Source organism: Heliangelus exortis, chromosome 5 (genome assembly GCF_036169615.1).
Source record: "Heliangelus exortis chromosome 5, bHelExo1.hap1, whole genome shotgun sequence".
NCBI classification, from domain to species: domain Eukaryota; kingdom Metazoa; phylum Chordata; class Aves; order Apodiformes; family Trochilidae; genus Heliangelus; species Heliangelus exortis.
Genome location: NC_092426.1, coordinates 7,391,569 through 7,409,098, shown reverse-complemented (window position 1 = coordinate 7,409,098; position 17,530 = coordinate 7,391,569). Strand labels below are relative to the sequence as shown.

The 17,530-nt window shown below is 40.8% G+C and overlaps 1 protein-coding gene across 2 annotated transcripts in view; it reads right to left on the bottom strand.

Annotated features, from left to right (window-relative positions):
• Positions 1-17,530, bottom strand: part of BRF1 (BRF1 general transcription factor IIIB subunit) — a 170,813-nt gene that overhangs the window by 45,384 nt on the left and 107,899 nt on the right. For both annotated transcript variants that reach the window (XM_071745373.1, XM_071745374.1), the window contains one exon: positions 2,080-2,141. In XM_071745373.1, coding sequence (XP_071601474.1) covers positions 2,080-2,141 — 62 coding nt within the window. The remainder of the gene's footprint in view (positions 1-2,079; positions 2,142-17,530) is intronic.

Sequence of the window (17,530 nt, the reverse complement as noted above, 5' to 3'; positions counted from 1 at the left end):
CATAACTAAGATGTGACGACCAGTGAGCAGTTCTTGTAACTTCAAAGCTGGCAAAAAACAACAGTATGTTTTCAAAACACAGTGCTTGGTTTCCTAACTATGATGGGGTGACCAACAATCATCCAGGGCTCACTGTAGATGGTCTGTAATTAACCTAACATGATCCTGGTTTTATGATCTTTTTCAGCTGATATGAGAGAGTACCATGAAAACAGGGTTGTCTGCAAGTAATTCTGCATTTTGATGGTGGTCTGTAATTCAAAACAGAATGGGAACCATCGCCCTGTGCTACCAAAACAGAAACATGTGTCTTCTGAGTAGGTTTCTGCAAAAGTTTAGGCTAAATTACAGAGATTATTAGTTCAATGGCCACAACTGTGTGCTGTGTGAATGAAACCAGCTTAGATTGCTGGAGTTCTAATTCCCTAGCTTTTAGAGTTGGGTTCAGTAAACATGCCTAGGCTTTTTTCAGTTAACTACATCTATGTCTTGAGAACATCATTAGCACCTGTGGAGATGTAAAACACACTTAGAACTACTCAGATAAATTAAAGAAGGAAATAGATAGGTAGGTAGATAGGCACCAGGCAGGCTGGCAGGTTGGTAGATAGATGGTCTCCTCTTCTATTACTTAAATGTAAAAATAAACCCAGTAGTTAAAAAAATTTCAAAACAAAAGTTTTCTAGAACTGATGCAATTTGGGAGTGAAGAATTCTCTGCAATTTGAAGACAAATTGGGTCATCCTTCATGAACAAGACACTTTGTTTTTAAGCAGTGGACCTAACACTTGTAAAATAATGCTTAAGTAGTAGAAAAACAAATTGAGATTTCTCCATCTTATGGATTTGTGCATTTTAGATTTTCTCTGAAGTAAAGTGAACATATAGGATTTTATGACAAAAATAACTCCTGTCAAATGAAGCTGATGTGGAGAGGCATTCTTCCTCCAAGGGCAAACACGGCAAGTAAACAGCTGTGCAAGTCCTGGTTTATCAGACCAATATTTTCACTTCTTCATCTGTTTCTATTAAAGGTGAACTGTGATAGTAAAATCCACCTCCCTCCTAGCTCAGCTACACATTCTTCCTATGCTTTTAGCGAGGTTGCAATCTTGGGTTTACAACAGTACAGCCTATTGCCAGGGAAATGAACATGAGGTCATAAAAGCAGAGTTATGACCTCAGCACGGAGCCTGGAAGGAGGAGAAAATGCGCTCGTTCTTCCCCCATGAAATGTTTAAATTACAGACCTGCTATGCAGAAAGCCTTCAGCCTCCTCACTCCCTCCATACCACGGCTGCTTGACTCACAAGACCTCCCCCCAGCTAAAGCCCAGCCTAGCAAAACCCCCTTCACAGCTGAAGGCAAACTCAGCATTTTGCTGCTCCTTCATCCATCACCAAAACCATCCTCCAGATCAGCAACCCCTACACAACCTCATTGCTCTCAATGATCCTTTACCCTAAAAGGAGTTTTTAGTGCTGGTGTTATCTGTTCAAATTACACTTTAAAGCAGAGTGGCAGCTGGAGAGGGCATCAGGCTCAGAGTCAGGAGAGCTGGACTCTGTCACATGAACTGCTGTGTGGCCTTCAACAAGCTGTTCTCCAAAGCTGTCAGCTTTTCACATTCAGGCTCTACAGCAAAGTGTATCTTTTGCTCATGCACAAGTAATAATAAATTCAAAAATTGTTACGGAAATCTCTGAAAGAATGCACAAGCTTCACATGCTGGTTTTACAGTTTGGTTTCCATGGCAGCCTCCTATGTTGAATATATCCTAGTGAAATAATGAGTTTATAACCCCACCAAACTTGTAAAAGTCCTCCTTTAGAATATAAGATATTCTTATACATAATTATTTCAGCATGATAAGAGTAAGCAGTAGCAGCAGTCTTGTATGTATATAAAATGAGGAAGGAAAACCAAATTCATAGGCTTGCATCAATCTTAGTTTTGATCTCAGATCACTGAGTTCACTTGAGTCTCTCAAGAGATCAAAGTGAAGAGGCTGTGAAAGAAGGGGATAAACCAGATAAGAAACATTTTTCAATGAGAGCTGGGACAAGAGGCCACCTTACCCGATCTATTTCACTGTCGTCAATCCCACTCAGATCTAATTCACCGTCTCCTGTATTCTCACCTGTAGAAAAGAATATGCTTTAATTAGGTCCATGTTTGTTCCAAATCAATTGCAATTCAAATTCTATGGTAAAGTAACACTTCACAATCATCCTTCAGTTTTACATCCTCTGCAGAGGAGATTTAACACGTTGCTGAGTACTTCCACCATGGGGACACACACATGCACAAATTCACCACACTGAATTCATTCAAAATTGAGGAACTGGTGAGGTCCTCTTAAGTAAAAAAAATCTGCTGGGCACTTCCAGATGCTTTTTTTTTTTTCCTCTCACTTTAATTTACAGCCACAAATGTTCAGCAGGAAGCTGGAGAAACCATTTTAGGAAGACGATCATTTTTCTTTCATCATAACACAAACTTCTCTGTCAGAGCCTTTAGGTCAATGATCCATCCATAAATTATGACTTAAAAAATACGTTCTGTTTCTAGGGAAGCAGCTTGGACCAATGAATAACATCATGTTGACAGTCATTCCATAGCTTTCTTCTTGATTCTGATCTATTAGCACTTGAACCACTTACTCATACCAGTTTTGTAAAAAGTTGTGTACTAGTTTTTCCCTCTGAAATCATTACATTTCCAAAATTTAAAATAACTTTTCAAAGCTATGGAAAATGTTAAATTATAATGAGTTTCTGTAATTATAATTTCACTGTAATTATCCTAGCTCTGTACTTATTAAGACTTCTGAAAACACGTATTTTTTTATATTCTGCCCATTAAAAAGCATAACAGCACAGAACTGAGGCCTAATTTGGGACTGGCACAATGTAGAGCAGCAAAACCTGATTTTCCACATCACATTAATGTATAGTAGTAATGCACTATTAATGTAGTCCAGGTACAGAAGAAAATAAATTATTCAGCAAAGACTTAGGCTGGGGAATGAAGCAATCTTCCTGGTCATCTCCATTACACCTAATCAAGACTAGACAAGAGATGACCTAACCAGATTAACTAGCAGAAAAAATAAACAAATTAAGTTTCAGCAATCTACAATAACAAATTAAGACTGAAATGGTGCAGAACAGTTTGACATCCTCACAGCTCCTGCTCCCCAGTCCTGGGGATGTGCCTCCCCACCAAGACCTCTAAGTGGTTTAATTCCCCAGTCGGGTGCTTTCTCACAGAGCAGAGCCCCAGAGCAACTGGGCCAGTGAAAGGGAAAGGCAGCTCTAACTCTCTGAACCCAAGACAGGTTGTAGCTACTCTTGCCTCCAAGCTTGAGGGGCACCAAATGGTGAAAACAAGCAAAGGAAGGAATTGCAAGAATTACCAGAACATATAAACAATGCTCTGCTTGGCAAAACTCTGGTGTTTAAACCAGCCACCTGAAGTACCTAAAACCACAAGGACACAAATCCAACCAAAGCACTTGGCATAAAGGCTGTGCTTCCACAAGCGGTACAAACCATTTGGCTGCCCAGCTCAACAGACATTTACCAGTATCAGATATTAAGTACTGAAAACTGTTTTTTCAAAATGCACCTTAAAGAACCAAAAAAAGTTTTTTAAATCCTCCCATGTGAAATCATACAGGAAATGGGTTTCATCACAAAGAAAATGTTCAGAAGGAGCCACATAACACTGTGCTTTCATTTTCTGCTGAGATTGTCTCAGAAACAAAGGATGAGTTTTACCAGGTCAAATAATCTGATGCTAATGTGACTGAAAAGGCCTTCAGGAATATACTCAATTGCCATTACATTCAGAAATTAACTGTCCAGGCACCATATTTACTTTACAACCTTTTTCCCCCAGAAGCACTTTAAAGACTATGAAAGATTTTATACTTACTATATAACTGTTCAGTACACACATTTTTCTACTGGCCTCATCTCCCAGTTGGTGCATTAAGTGCAGAACTTTCTGCACCAGGGCCACCAGCTCCTTGTGCCAGCACCCCACCAACCAGGCAAGTAGGGATGGGATCATGGACAAGGCAAAGCACGTCCAAGGCTAGAGAGGAAAAGCAACATGGCAAAATGCATCCTGGTAGTTCACTGCCTCTTTGATGTAACTCACTGGAATTTTCTTTTTTGGCCAACAGTAATCATGCAAAGCATGGAGAGGAATTCTGCGTGAGTCCAGGGTACCCAGCAAAACAGCACTATGTGTCCCTCCTGCTGGAACTGAGATATGAATTCCAGTGAAATGCCACAGAATCTTAGGAATAATAAAAACATCCCACTGAAATCAAGCTGCCACTGCTTTTATTCATCATTAAACACCTTTCTCACCTGTAGCCCTCTATATTTTTGGATCAGAGGTTTAAATTTTAATATGTCACAGTACAGTAAGTTCCTTTATACAGCCCTATCATGCCAGACTGAAAATGATGTAATTTCAGGCACCGTGAACAATTTCACATGTCATTTTAAATATAACTTGTTACTGAACTAGGTGCCAGTTTTTCTCATTGAATCAATTAGCAACAGGGATGGAAAACTCATTCTCCAACTGCTAAACTGCAGAGAAGAATCCAGACACAAGTTACACGTAATAAGCATTTCTTAGACCCCCATAACAGCAGTGGAGGCAGTAATTGCAGGATATCCCTCTGCCTGCAAGTTGTCCTTTTTCCTGCCAAGGAGGGAGGCATTCATTAAATGTAAGGGGCTTTTCAGTACAGATGGTGCCTTTAAGGCTTTTACCAAGAAAAAAAATACATGTTTTGTTCTGGAATGTCAGTTCATAGTGGAATACATCCGGTTTGATCTGAAAATTTCCATGGCACTCGTTTCCAAACATGAGTAGACCTTGCTCACCATAAGTTCTCTCTGCTCAATGTTACATGGCTCACTCCAGGGCAAACAAAATAAACCCTTTGCTTTATTATATACCAGGAAGATCTTCACAGCTGCTAAACTTTCCAGAACAATTTCTAAATGATAATTTTCTCTTTTAATAAAAGAGTCGAAATGAAATGTTCAACAAAATAAATACACAGATGTGACCAACATCTGGTCCAACCTCTTAAAAGCTTATTTAAAAGCAATGGCATCACGTGGCGTGGCTCTTAGACATTGCGGATTTCTTCTGTTAAGAAAAACAACCACTTGGCTGCATGGCACAGACAAAAAATAAGGTGGGTGTTAAAAACAATAACACCCCACACCCCCCCCTTGCTCAAATCCAGTTCTTAAGTGTCTCTGTGGCAGGCAGAGAAGGATGGACACTTGTAGAGCTTCCCATCAAGATCCCCAAGCAACTATATTCATGCCACTTAAAACCAACAGTCACCCAGCAGCTCCCCCAATATTTAGAAATAAAAAAACCCCAAAGCCTTTTCTTTACACCCTTTTAACATCTTTGCCATCCAACTCTAGTAGATGTGAAGGCTACAATCAGACACTGGGGATTAGGTTTGTAAACCTGTAGGATTATTTACTGTTCTTGCCATTACCAAATGCACACTAAACCCTCTCTTAACACACTGTCTCCCCCTCTCCCTACCTCTGTGAGGCTAGTTAAATGTATACACAGCATGCTATTATGGGGATTTATTACAGAAGAATCATTCCAGCCTATATACTTTAAACCCCACATTTTTTTAAAAAAAGCCATATGAAGAATGTGTTTTTCTGTTTCTATTACAGGAGGCAGTGCTATTTATTGCTCTGCCCAGATAAGAGGATTTCCTTACAGACAGAAATGGAGGCTGAACACTTCCCAGGAAATCCTCTGGAGCAGATTTAATAGAAGGCACTTGGTGCTCTGGTCCCATGCAGCAAATACACCCTCCACCACACTGTCTGTGGCAGCTAAAGAGCCAAAAGAGTTTAAACAAAGAACCCTTCCACCTATTCAGAACAACACCAGACACTAAGCACCCCCAGCATTTAAGAAATACTCTGGGGCTACTGCACAACAAAATCTGAAAAGAGTTGGAAGAGGCTTTGTCACTAGCAAAAATCCTTAAGCAACAAACCAAACAATCTGAGCCCGGGGTATCCCAAATAATAGAACTGAGTGTTACTCTCTGGGAAGCATGGCCCATAGGAGGCAGTGGGAGGGATGGAGCAGAAACACCTTTGCAGCAAAATCCAGCGAGCAGCACCAGTGCCACTTTGGGTGCTGCAAGGAGTGTAAAGGGAAGGAAGGCAGTAGCTTACAGTCAGAGAAAGCACTGCACAACCACACCAGAATGTAACTGATTAGCTGATCTGAGGGGACAAGAACCCATCTGGAGGGGAAGATAAGTGATTTTTCAGGGGGCGTGCAGAGAGCAGACATTAAGCGTGGGTAAGCGGGAGGGGAGTGGCAGCAGTGCAGGGCAGACAAAGTGAAGGAGCCATCAGGTAGGGAAGAAAAATGGATGTGAAAACACTGCAGTAGCAGCAGCAGCACGGCTTGAAGTGCAGCACAGGAGGATCGATGGGTGAGAAAATGAACCCACTGCACATGAGGTGGGTGAGAAAATGAACCCACTGCACATGAGGTGTGCACAGAGTCTGTGGGGCTGTGCCAGCGGGGTACGCTGTGAGTTTAATACTACGGGGCTAGGAGCGTCTGGAGCAGGGTGGGGGTTATATTGGCAGCTTTGAGCTGTTGCCAGTCTCACTGCTCTGTATCAGGCATCTGGTTGTGCAAACCCAGCTGGCCCCACCATGCCCTCATCCCACAGCAGGCAATCCATGGCTGCCAAGGGCTCCAGTTCCTCCAGGTCACCTTTGGCAATGTCATCGTCTGCTGTCGTAACAGCAGTACACAATGGAAAAAAGATGTAAGGACACAGTAAAATTAATTGTACTTACTGACAAAATATGGTCACAAAACCCAAAAAACCCACAATGTGTATCCTCATATTTAGGTGAAAATGGTTTTTATTCTATTCTACTTAAAGCCACCTTGAAAATTAAAGCCTACTCCCTTCACACTGCCAATTCAACACCAAGATTTAGGTTTGATGATGTATGGAGCACAGGAGGCCACACATACAGCACAAAGATAAATGAAGACTGTCACTTTATTATTTCCTTCTGCCAAGGCAAGGTTAAGGGGTCCTCTCCATCCAAAGCCAAGTTTCCAGCCTGCTGACTCCTTCAGAGAAAGCAAACACACCACACTACATAGAGAGAGGCCCCCTCTTCCCAGAGATGCCCGTTCCTGCCGAGGTGGGATTGCAGAAGGCATCGCTGGCCCGTGCCAGCTGCCCAGCAGCACCAGCACACACAGCCCTGGCACTGCCAATCACCTCATGCTGGGACTGTAAGAACTGTAGAGGCAAACCCCCAAAGGGGGTATGGCAAATGAAAGGCAAGGAGGAAAAAAATACTGTCCAATAAAAACGAAGAAGTTTCTCGTATAAGCTACATACCCTATGAGGCAAGCAAGAGAGTGCTGTGAAAGGTAAGCCTATACAAAAGTGGGGATGTAAAAAATCATTAGCTCTTTCATCACTCCTATCTGTTGATAGAAAGACCTTTTCAGAAAGCAGAAAGGAACAAGAGGTGGGATCAGGCCCAGATGGTTTGCAGGCACTGCACTGGGCTCGTCCACATCACTGTAGGCAGATTCCTATGAGATTCAACCTTAACCCACACAGAACTACAAACTCATTTTTATTAAGTGCCTGCATCTTTATTTCCTGACACTGAGACTCAGGATATGGGTGTTATGTCTGTCCTGCAGCAGCTGACTGACATCTGACAGCATTAGCCACCTTCCTACGGCAGTCACAGAACAATTATCCCATCACAGGAACAGAATTTCAAATTTGTGTGCTTAATGACATGTGGGAATGAATTATGAGAAAAGCTTTTCCTACAGTCAGTCATCTCTCACAGAACTTTATTATTAGATACTGAACACATCTTTTTATAAATTCAATTTCAATTTTGGAAAAAAATCCACCCCACCAACCCTGCTGCTTTTCTGGCAGAACATCTATACTGAAACAAATGCTATTGTTTCACCTTCCAGCCCACAGAAAATCTAACCAAACCCCATCCACACATTTTAAAAGTTTTGCCATTAGTCTAACAGACATGGAAACTTTTTAGACACCAGTACATCCAAAAAATGGTTAATCACTCCATTCTTTCCAGAAATCCTCCCTACAATATATTTGCTTTTTTAAGGACCTAACACAAAAATAGTCCAGCAATAAACAACGCCTTTCTGATTCTGAAGATTATTCTTTGAAAAGGTAAGCTTGTGCTTATTGGACTACATAGCAATATAAAAACCCCTCAAGAAAAATCCTTTCACCTCCCAAAATAAATGCAGCTGAAAGTTAAGCATTCTAACAGAAGAACACCTTGACACTCCTCAAAACCAGCAGCAGATGTTCCTCTTCTGGAATAATGTTTGTGTCTCCCCCGGTACCTTTTGAAAAGGGTGAAAAAGAGCATCCTTTATGCAACCTACTTGAGACAACTCATTGTTCTTTTTTCAGTTCACATGCCATGACCAAGGGTTCAGAGGATGGCTGCTCTCAACAATATGGCTGGCAAAATGTCTTTGCTGATGAAACCAATAACCATCAATAATCAACTTGACAAATATTGATCCCAAAACACACTAATTAGCTAGGACAAATTACATTTTACAGCTTCAGAGCCCAGAAATGGTATGAGCTCCTATGCCCAGACACTTCTCCAACATGTGATTTCTGCCCAGCAACATCCAGATGGATCACAGTGCTTCTGCCAAAGGTGGCACACACTCACAACTCATAATCTCTTCCATACTTTCACCCCCTCCTGCACAAGTCATTATGGGCTTTTAGAATTGGACTTTTAAATGGATTTAGATGGACTTAAATAGACTTTTAGTTTTTATAATGAGACTACAAATACAGAACTCCCCTACTTATTGCACTTTTCCATCCAATCACCAGTTCCCTGCTGCATTTTCCACCTTTGCCTTTTTATGCTGTTCTTGGAATCTTTTTCTCCTTTCCTTTCCTCCACCCTTCCCTCTTTTTTGCACTTTCTGGCCTGTATTTTCTCAATTTTATTTATTTTTTTTTTTTTAAATCTCTGCAGGGGTGTCCAACAGTAACAGTTTATTTAAAGGAAGAGGCCAGGGACAAGAACTGACCAGCATCTTATTCAGTTCCCCCTCTCCTGACCCTGCAAAGTGCAGAGCTCTGCTGTATCTCTTGCAGAGGGTGAGGGGTGTCCAATACCCTGAAAAAGCCAACAGCAAAGGCAGCCAGGCTCAGAACCACCTCCAGCTCACTTTCTCTGTACTGCCAGGCCACTATGTAAAAACAGCACGAGCACTTTGCACCCGAGCCAGCTGTAAAATGAACAGCTGGTTTAATGTTTGGAGTGCTGAAGCATCATTTCTGCAACTGCAGCTCACCAGCTAAGCAGCCAGATCTTGCTGTGGGTGCTAAATGCTCTCCTGTCCCTCCCTGCAAGCCCAGGATCCTTGCCTGGCCAGTGCCCAGCCACCCCAGCAGAAGGACATATGTTTTATTGAGAAGTAAATCTACTCCTCTAATGTGCTGCTCTCCCCACACCACAAAAAATAAGACAGGGAGTTCTACACTACAGAGACTTTAAAAGCAAATCCTAGAATTCTGCCTGAATTATTTTTATCTATATTTTTGTTTAATCATAAATCAATTTCTGTTCCATCAGGAAAAAAATTAAGTATATACAGCCATATATACACACAGAGCTTTGAAACTACAAAGACACAGGAAAAATTTGAGGAGACTCACAATGCAACATTTTAAGGCTCATTTGACTGATTGGAACTCTAAAGCAAAGCTAGCTTATTTTGCTAGGACATCAGTGAAAAGCCATGGTTGGCTGAGATAATGGCCCCAAAATTAGAGTAATTTTCCTTTAGCAGAAGTGCAAATGGTTGAACTATCCTGAGGAAGCTCAACCCAGAGCCCCGCCCGACTCCAGTACATTTGTCAGAGTTACCCCACATGCCCTTGCACTCCCACCCCACAGGTCCCCACCTCTGGGACAGGCACAAAGGACAGTGCTGGGCATCCAAAGGCCACAAACTCACATCCATGACAACCTGGCCTCTGCCAGCTCTCCCATTAAAGAAGCAATCTTCCTCTTGCTCCCTTCACTGTGTTCCAGACCAAAGGGCTGCTTAAAAATAGTCTTGCAAAATATCTCACCCAGACAAAGGAGAAAGAGGCACAGGCTGAACTTTCTACTCATGACCCTTTGTGACTCTCAGCAAAGAGGGGCTAAATCCCATGCCCCCTTCAAAGATTCAGAGCTGGTCCATAGTAGACAAGTTTGGCATCATTCACCAGAAGCCACCTGGACTACTGAAATGCTTCATCAGGCAAGTATGAGTATTAAGGTAACATCACTATGTCCTGTATGAAGTTATACATCCGAGTCTTTGCTTAAAGGAAAATAAAATCAATTTGTATCCTGACCATTAACTGCACTGTCTAGGTGAGAATGGTGAGAAGCTGTTAATTGTAAAGCAAATTATCAAGCAAGAAATTTCTCATTTTGTTACCCAGCTTCTTCCTTCCTTCATTGCTAATGAGAAATAGCAAGCAGGGAATTAAAGTGATGGGAAGAGGAAAGAGAAGGCAAAAGTTGTTTTATTAGTATTGGTATTAATTTATTAATTATTATTACTATAGTAAAATAAGCAGCAAAACCAGAAGCTTCCCTGCAAAAAGCCTAAGCTTTGTAAAATAGGAAGTTAGGTGGGAATTATGCCCAAAGAAAAAACCTTCTGCAGTGGATGGGGGCTGTATTCAGAGCAGCTACTGGACAGTATACAGCCCAGTACAGGCAGGAGTAACAGAGGCAGGGAGCAGAGAGATCCTGACTCTGGATCAGAGATCAGGACCACCAGTTGGGTTTTACAGACCTGGAAGTAGCAGACATGGGTTTGAATTTTTAAAAGGTAGTGGGTACAGAAATGTAGATCCATGTTTAGAGCACTGGTCCATTATGCAGCAGATGGCCACAGCCAGCACAGATGAAGCTTTTCAATAAAAATCACAGAGGTTGCACTGCTTCAGAGTAGATGAAGTGCTTTTGTCTCTGACCATGCCAAATGGCTGAAAAATAGGTAGGTGGTAAAGTACTTCTCTACCTTCCTCTGGACCCAAACAGAGCTTACATATGAGTCCTACTGCAGGGTCCCTGGGCATTTTGGCATCCATTTGGGCAACTATACCCTTATGATCTCTGCAAAGGACAGGCACTGCCAGGGCAGCCCAGGTGTCAGTTGAGCATCCAGCTCAGGTGTCGGTGGAGCACCCAGACAAACAGCAGCACAATCCTGCTGCAGAAAGCACATGTACTGCAGCAAACTTCTTGAGAAGACATGCATTTGTTCCTCTGCCTTCCCTGGATGTTTTAGGGACTGCAGCAAACATTTTCCCAGATGCACAGTAGGCAGTGGTGAAGGATTTTAACATTTTGCCTGCAGCAGCTTTGAGGCCCCAATGCCTTGGCATTTGGATAGACTGAACTGTAAGCACAGCATAATTAGCATGTGTACTCCATATGCTTGAGATCCATCATTACAGACCCGGAATGCCCTCTGACACCACTTCCCAAAAGAAGAAAGTTGTGGAGAAGTTCCTGGAGAATAATTTGCCTTATTCTCCAGGAACAGTGGAAAAAGGCAGTTCTGTGCACAGGAGGTTTCGGTGGAGCTGGAGAAATAACCTTTTTCCAAGAAAGCCCAGTAGCATGATTCACCTATAAATAACGGAGCCAGTTTCAAAGCTGGCCTTTCAAGCTCATGGCTATCAGAAAGGCCAGCCATATGCTTGTACAACCTGTCATTCTGATTAATCTCAACATCTGACTGCTTTTTATAAAGTTTATATAGTAACAGGACTACATTAAATATGTCATTTTAGCTAGGTTACGCATTGCTGATCTTACAGTTTCTCACCAATCTGCCATTCTCCGGGGTACAGGCACACAAAAGATCCTGTTTAAATGTTGATTAGATGCAGAGTGAAGTGATGAGTTTGGAAATATTTTAGTAAGTCTCAAAAACCAGGCAGACTGGTAACATTTTGCAAAGAGAGCACTGGAAAAGATAAGGTCCTACATCCCATTGCATGTAATTAACTCTTTAATTAAATATATTAGGTCACTATTTAATATAGTATTACAAAGGCAGGAAGAAAGTCACAAATCATGGCTCAGTCTTACATTTGCTAAAGGGATTCAGTGGTTCTTTCTGCCATGCACCCATTTTATTTTACAGCATATGGCATAGTATCAAAGTTGTTCTTCTTAATTAACTAAATAACGATGTTCTCCCAAGAGGCTTAATCTCAGTTCACCGTAACATACTGTATTATGGCACCAATTCTCAAAAACATTACTACGTGTCTGCAGACCATTTGGAGAGAGGGATGTGCATTTCGTGTATCAATTAATTTAAACATGTTCAGCATTAAATGCAATATTGATTTCTTTGAAATCAGTAAGGTCTATTTTGAATTAGCTAAAATGAAGTTGCCTCCTGAAAGTTAACTTTTTGGTTAACTTTTTACTGCTTCATTACAAAATTAAACATAACCTACCAGATCATAATTTCAAATTCAGATCTACAATACTTTCCTATGGAATAGATGATTATTTATATGTTGTTCCTTTGTTTATTTTACTTCTTTAGATAAGACTAGGATGGATTGTTCTTGATGTTAGCTTTAACTAGGCAAACTCTTTCCACAGCAGACTTAAGCATCATTAACTCTGCAGTGAATTAAGCCCAGTATAACGGGCTGACAGTAGGGACGGATGAGGTAAGAGTTAACAAGGTGCACAGACAAAAGCCTTCTCCAGAAAGAGTGAGATTTTTAATCTTAGTAGCAGATAAAGCAGAGAATACTACAGTTCAGACAAAAACATTCCCATGCAATTCTCTTCATGCCATCAAAATCAACATAAAAATCTTTAAATGCTAAAATAAAGCAAAGGAACATTAGTGTCAACGACTGCCAACTCAAATGAATGATCTGGGTTGAAAGTGCTGATGTAGCTGCAAGTTGCCACAAAGATTTCAGGGCCATGGCAGCAAACTGGTTTGCAGAATAGCTCCTCACCTTCTGCCAAGATGAACCAGGCACATAGACTTCAGCCCTGCCATTGCCCCTAGGGAACAAGCTGCAGCTATACCAATTGAGGGCCTTTTGGGAGCAGGACCAAATGAACCCCCTCACTCTAAATCGGGTGTAACAGACTCAAAACGAGGCCAAATCACTATTTCTGGCAGCAACAGTGGAGAACTGGTGGCTTTTGACCTTTTCCCAGAAGAGGTTTGCAAGTTGATGGAAACACATTATAGCTAGGGCACCTCTGACAGGCAGCCAGCAAGCTTGTGCCAAGGCATCCACATCCACCAGCATCACCATGGGAAAAGCCAACGAAGGAGACCATGCCAGGGGCTGCAGGAGCAGGATTCTAATGTCTGCAACCACAAAATTTTAATTCTCAAGGTGTTTCTCACCTTCTACTTGAGCACTGTGGTGACACGGCAGTCAATCAGCTCGACTGACCAAAATGACTGCGTATCCACTGGCCACAAAACCATACAGACTATGTTATCCCACACTGCACCCAAAAGAAGAGGACAAATTTCAACAATACAAAGCCATCTAAATCACAGCCTTAGTTATACTGGCACTTAAAAAAATAAAGAAGGGAAACAAGAATGATTTCAGGCTTTTGTGTTATTTTTAGACACCGCAATTTTCTCCATGTTGCAGTAAAATTAGAAGTAGACGCAGCAAGGAGAATAAGGAAGCTTGCCAGATTTGAGTGAATCAACAATTAATACAGCAGTAATTAATTCAGGAAAGTAACTACATTACATTGCAGGGTTCCCTGTCTATTCTGCCTTGTGATTGCTTAAAAAATTTGTTAAGCAAAGAAATAAAATTTTAAAAAAAGTTGTTAATTTTCTTCTGAGCTATCAGCACTGCAAATTGATGCTCGTATTTGAGAGTCTATCTGGGCTCTCCCTAGTTATACATCCTTATTACCATAAACATTCCACAATTGGAAATTACTTTTCATGATGCTTATGCCAAAAAGAAAATAGCTATATTGCATCTGCAGAACCAAAAGTAGTAAAATGCAATAAACATTCATCTTTGTCAGTGGCTTTGCAAACCAATCTGTTCAGCACACAGGAGCCATTTTTACACAGTTGCTTTATTACTACATAATTATTGATGGATCAGCCAAGTGCTCTCTCAAGGAAAGACTGTTCTTAAAAACAAGCTTGTTAAAAGTTTAAGTGTAAACCTTATGATAAAAACCAGCAGCTAGATTTCATCTGATGTAAACTTGTAAAGATGAAAAAAAAATAAATTGGGAGGACAATTTCAAGAAATCCCACATTTGAGGCAGGCATGAAATTGAAGCAGACAAGAAACTTTAATGTGATAGAAAGAAAGAATTGGGGGCATCTGTACTGAGAATAAGTTGTAAGTAGCAAGAGGAATTATCAATCAAGTGATGTGCCAGCTCTCTGCATTTCAATTGCTTCACAGGCCTTACAATAAAAATTGTTTGCAATGAAAGCAGTATGAAGAATTCCTACATTTTATTGCTCCCAGTGATATTCTACCCAGTTTGTGTGTGTATACCAATTGTAGCCTTTCAAGTACAACACCATTTCATACCAGTACCCCTTTAAATTACTCGCCCACAAACATCGTTCCATGTTCAAACTGCCTCACTATTAAATTTTCTGTTTCAGTCAAAGTACTTCAAGAGTTTTTATCAAGCTTTCAAATGTAAGAAAGTTTTGTAAGAGCTTTCTGAAAGTTGACATAAAGCAATAAATTTTGAATATAAAAGAAGGCTTTTTCAGGAGAGAATCCAGCATACCTTTTTGAAATCCCTCCCCACCTTAAAACAAACCTCTTCAGTGCTTGCAGATTTTTCAGTGCTGCATTTCTCATGCTGAACTTCAAGCAGGAACCTTACTCTCTCTACAAAGACCCTGGATATAAAATTATTTTGGGCAACAGCATATCTGACACCACCCATTACCATTCACTGGTGGATTGTAAAACTTTTCCAGTACTGATACCTCAGTGCAAGCTTGAATGTCGCTCCCAGTCTCCAAAATACACGTTCTTGGTACTGTCTCCTGCTGGCTGCTTTACCCACCCAGGCATCACTTCCTAACACACCTCTGTCAAAATGACCCTGTTATTAAAAATAGCTGCATGAGCCTTTGACATTTTTGTCAGACTCATGTGAGGGAGGCAACTGGATGTGCACAAACACCAGCAGATACAAGGGGAACGAGCCGATAAAGCAAGATATTTCTTAACCTCAGCCAGAAGCACCCACACCATCACTTCCTGTCACACCTATTCCCTGCTAAAACTGGATGTCAAATCCAACCATAAAACTGGGATTTTATCTTTAGTCTTGGTGCAAAACATAGCACAGGAGCTGTGTGCTGCAGAAGCTAGAGCCGTGAGACATGGCAGCAGCATGGAAAGCATCCCACTGAGTGAAAAAAATTCAGGCTTTTAAGTGCAAAGAGAGATTTTATGGAACAGCAACTTCTCACTGAATTATGTTTTATTTAATGAAAAACACTGCCAGAATATAATACCTCACTTGTGACACAATTTCATGTTGATATGGATGTTGCTGCATTTCGATACACAGCTCCTACGGTCATAGGATTTGCATTTTTTACCTTTCTTAGGGCATTAATAAGCACAACTTCCAAAATCAGCCATTCACTTTGTTCCTATGGAAGTGTTAATGATTAGGCCACAGAGCATTCTTTTACTTCCTTCCAATCTATGAGCACAAGCTGGGAAAACCATAACTAAATCAACACAGTATTTAAGTAGCAAATTTGCTGACAAATAGGATCCTTTCACCCACGGTACAGCTGTCTACTTCTGGCTTCTGCATTTATGCCTATCTCAAGAGCCTTGTTTCTTGCTCTGAAATTCTTTCCAGGTACTACTTAACAGCATTATTTACCCTCTCCCGTTTCATATTCATTCCCTTATTCTACTCCACAGCTGTAAACATCCAGGTATTTTGTAACAAAAAACAACTCTACCATCTCAGGTGTACTCATAGGGTTCAATATGAAAGCTGAGCCTTACCTTAAGGCTGACTTTAAAAGAGAGTATTTTCTGCTTCCTTTTAGCAAAACTTGACTGCAAAAAATCCCTAGTCAACTCTTTACAATTTGCAGCTATCCCACCCCACACAGGCTGCCAGCATCTCCTCTTCCAACCACAGTCCACACAATCCTAGATAAAAGATCACGATTTTTATTACTAATAAGCAACCCAAAGCTGGTCTTATCTGCCAGTTTCAACAGCTTTTCACCACTGTAATTAATGAACATTGAAAACTAACTGCAGTGTTTTCAGCCCTATTGAATGCATTCCAGTGACTGCATATGAAAAAAAAATTAAATTCAAAAGCTGAAGAGCAGAGTAGCCTCATGTTGACAGGTCACTCTGATGCCAGGTCAGACTATATTTGGCTGCTTTGCTTGTAATTGCTTACAGGAGAAAAAATAAATAGCAATTATCTCATTGTCACACAAAAAAAGACCTAATAAATGAACCAATACTAAAGTAACATTGAAAACCAAATTATTTCAAAAGCAATCAGGAGTAGTAAAATTCCAAAATTGTTTTTAATTGCCAACAGTGTCAACATTAGTACTATTCTTCTATTGAATAATACATTCATTTTAGTTATGAAAGCATTTAGCAAAAACAAAAATGTCAAACTATAATTACAGAAGGCTAAACTCATGACTGTTTTCATCATCAGCCTGTAGTGCCATATCTGAAATCCCTAATTACAAGGGTCATCTACTCAAGTCACAGTCCAACCCATGCATACACATGTTTATCTTGATGAGGAGACAGTCCTACGGATTTCAGACAAACAAACAAACAAAAGAGATGAAGTGTGTAGGGGTGTGATGAAGTTAATCCTTAAGAGGATATAGGAATTAATTTTTCAAACTAAACTCAAAGCTACTGAAGAAAAACAAAACAACAAACCGCTACAGAAAAATATTAAAACCTTGCAGAAATGAAACTGCATCTAAAGGCTTTTTGTTCCAGTGGATTTTCAGTTTGCAGGTATTGCCTTTAGCAGCTGGACCTGTACTGCAAGAAAACAGAGTACTAAATGGAAGATTATTTCAGCTTTCTCAGAATATGCAAGACAAACACAAAGCGGTCAGCCTCCACCACAGCACTGTGCATGAATTTATTACCCATCATATTAAACCCCAAGTAGCTAAGCCTTGCAAATCTCTCTGTCCTGTATTTCCTTCTTCCAAGGGCACATTTTGTGGCTCTTTGACATCCGTTAGTAAGTATTTATTCTCAATAACAACTGAGACCATGAAGCCTCCCTGAACTGAGCTCAGGCCTCCCCTCCTGACATTTCAGAC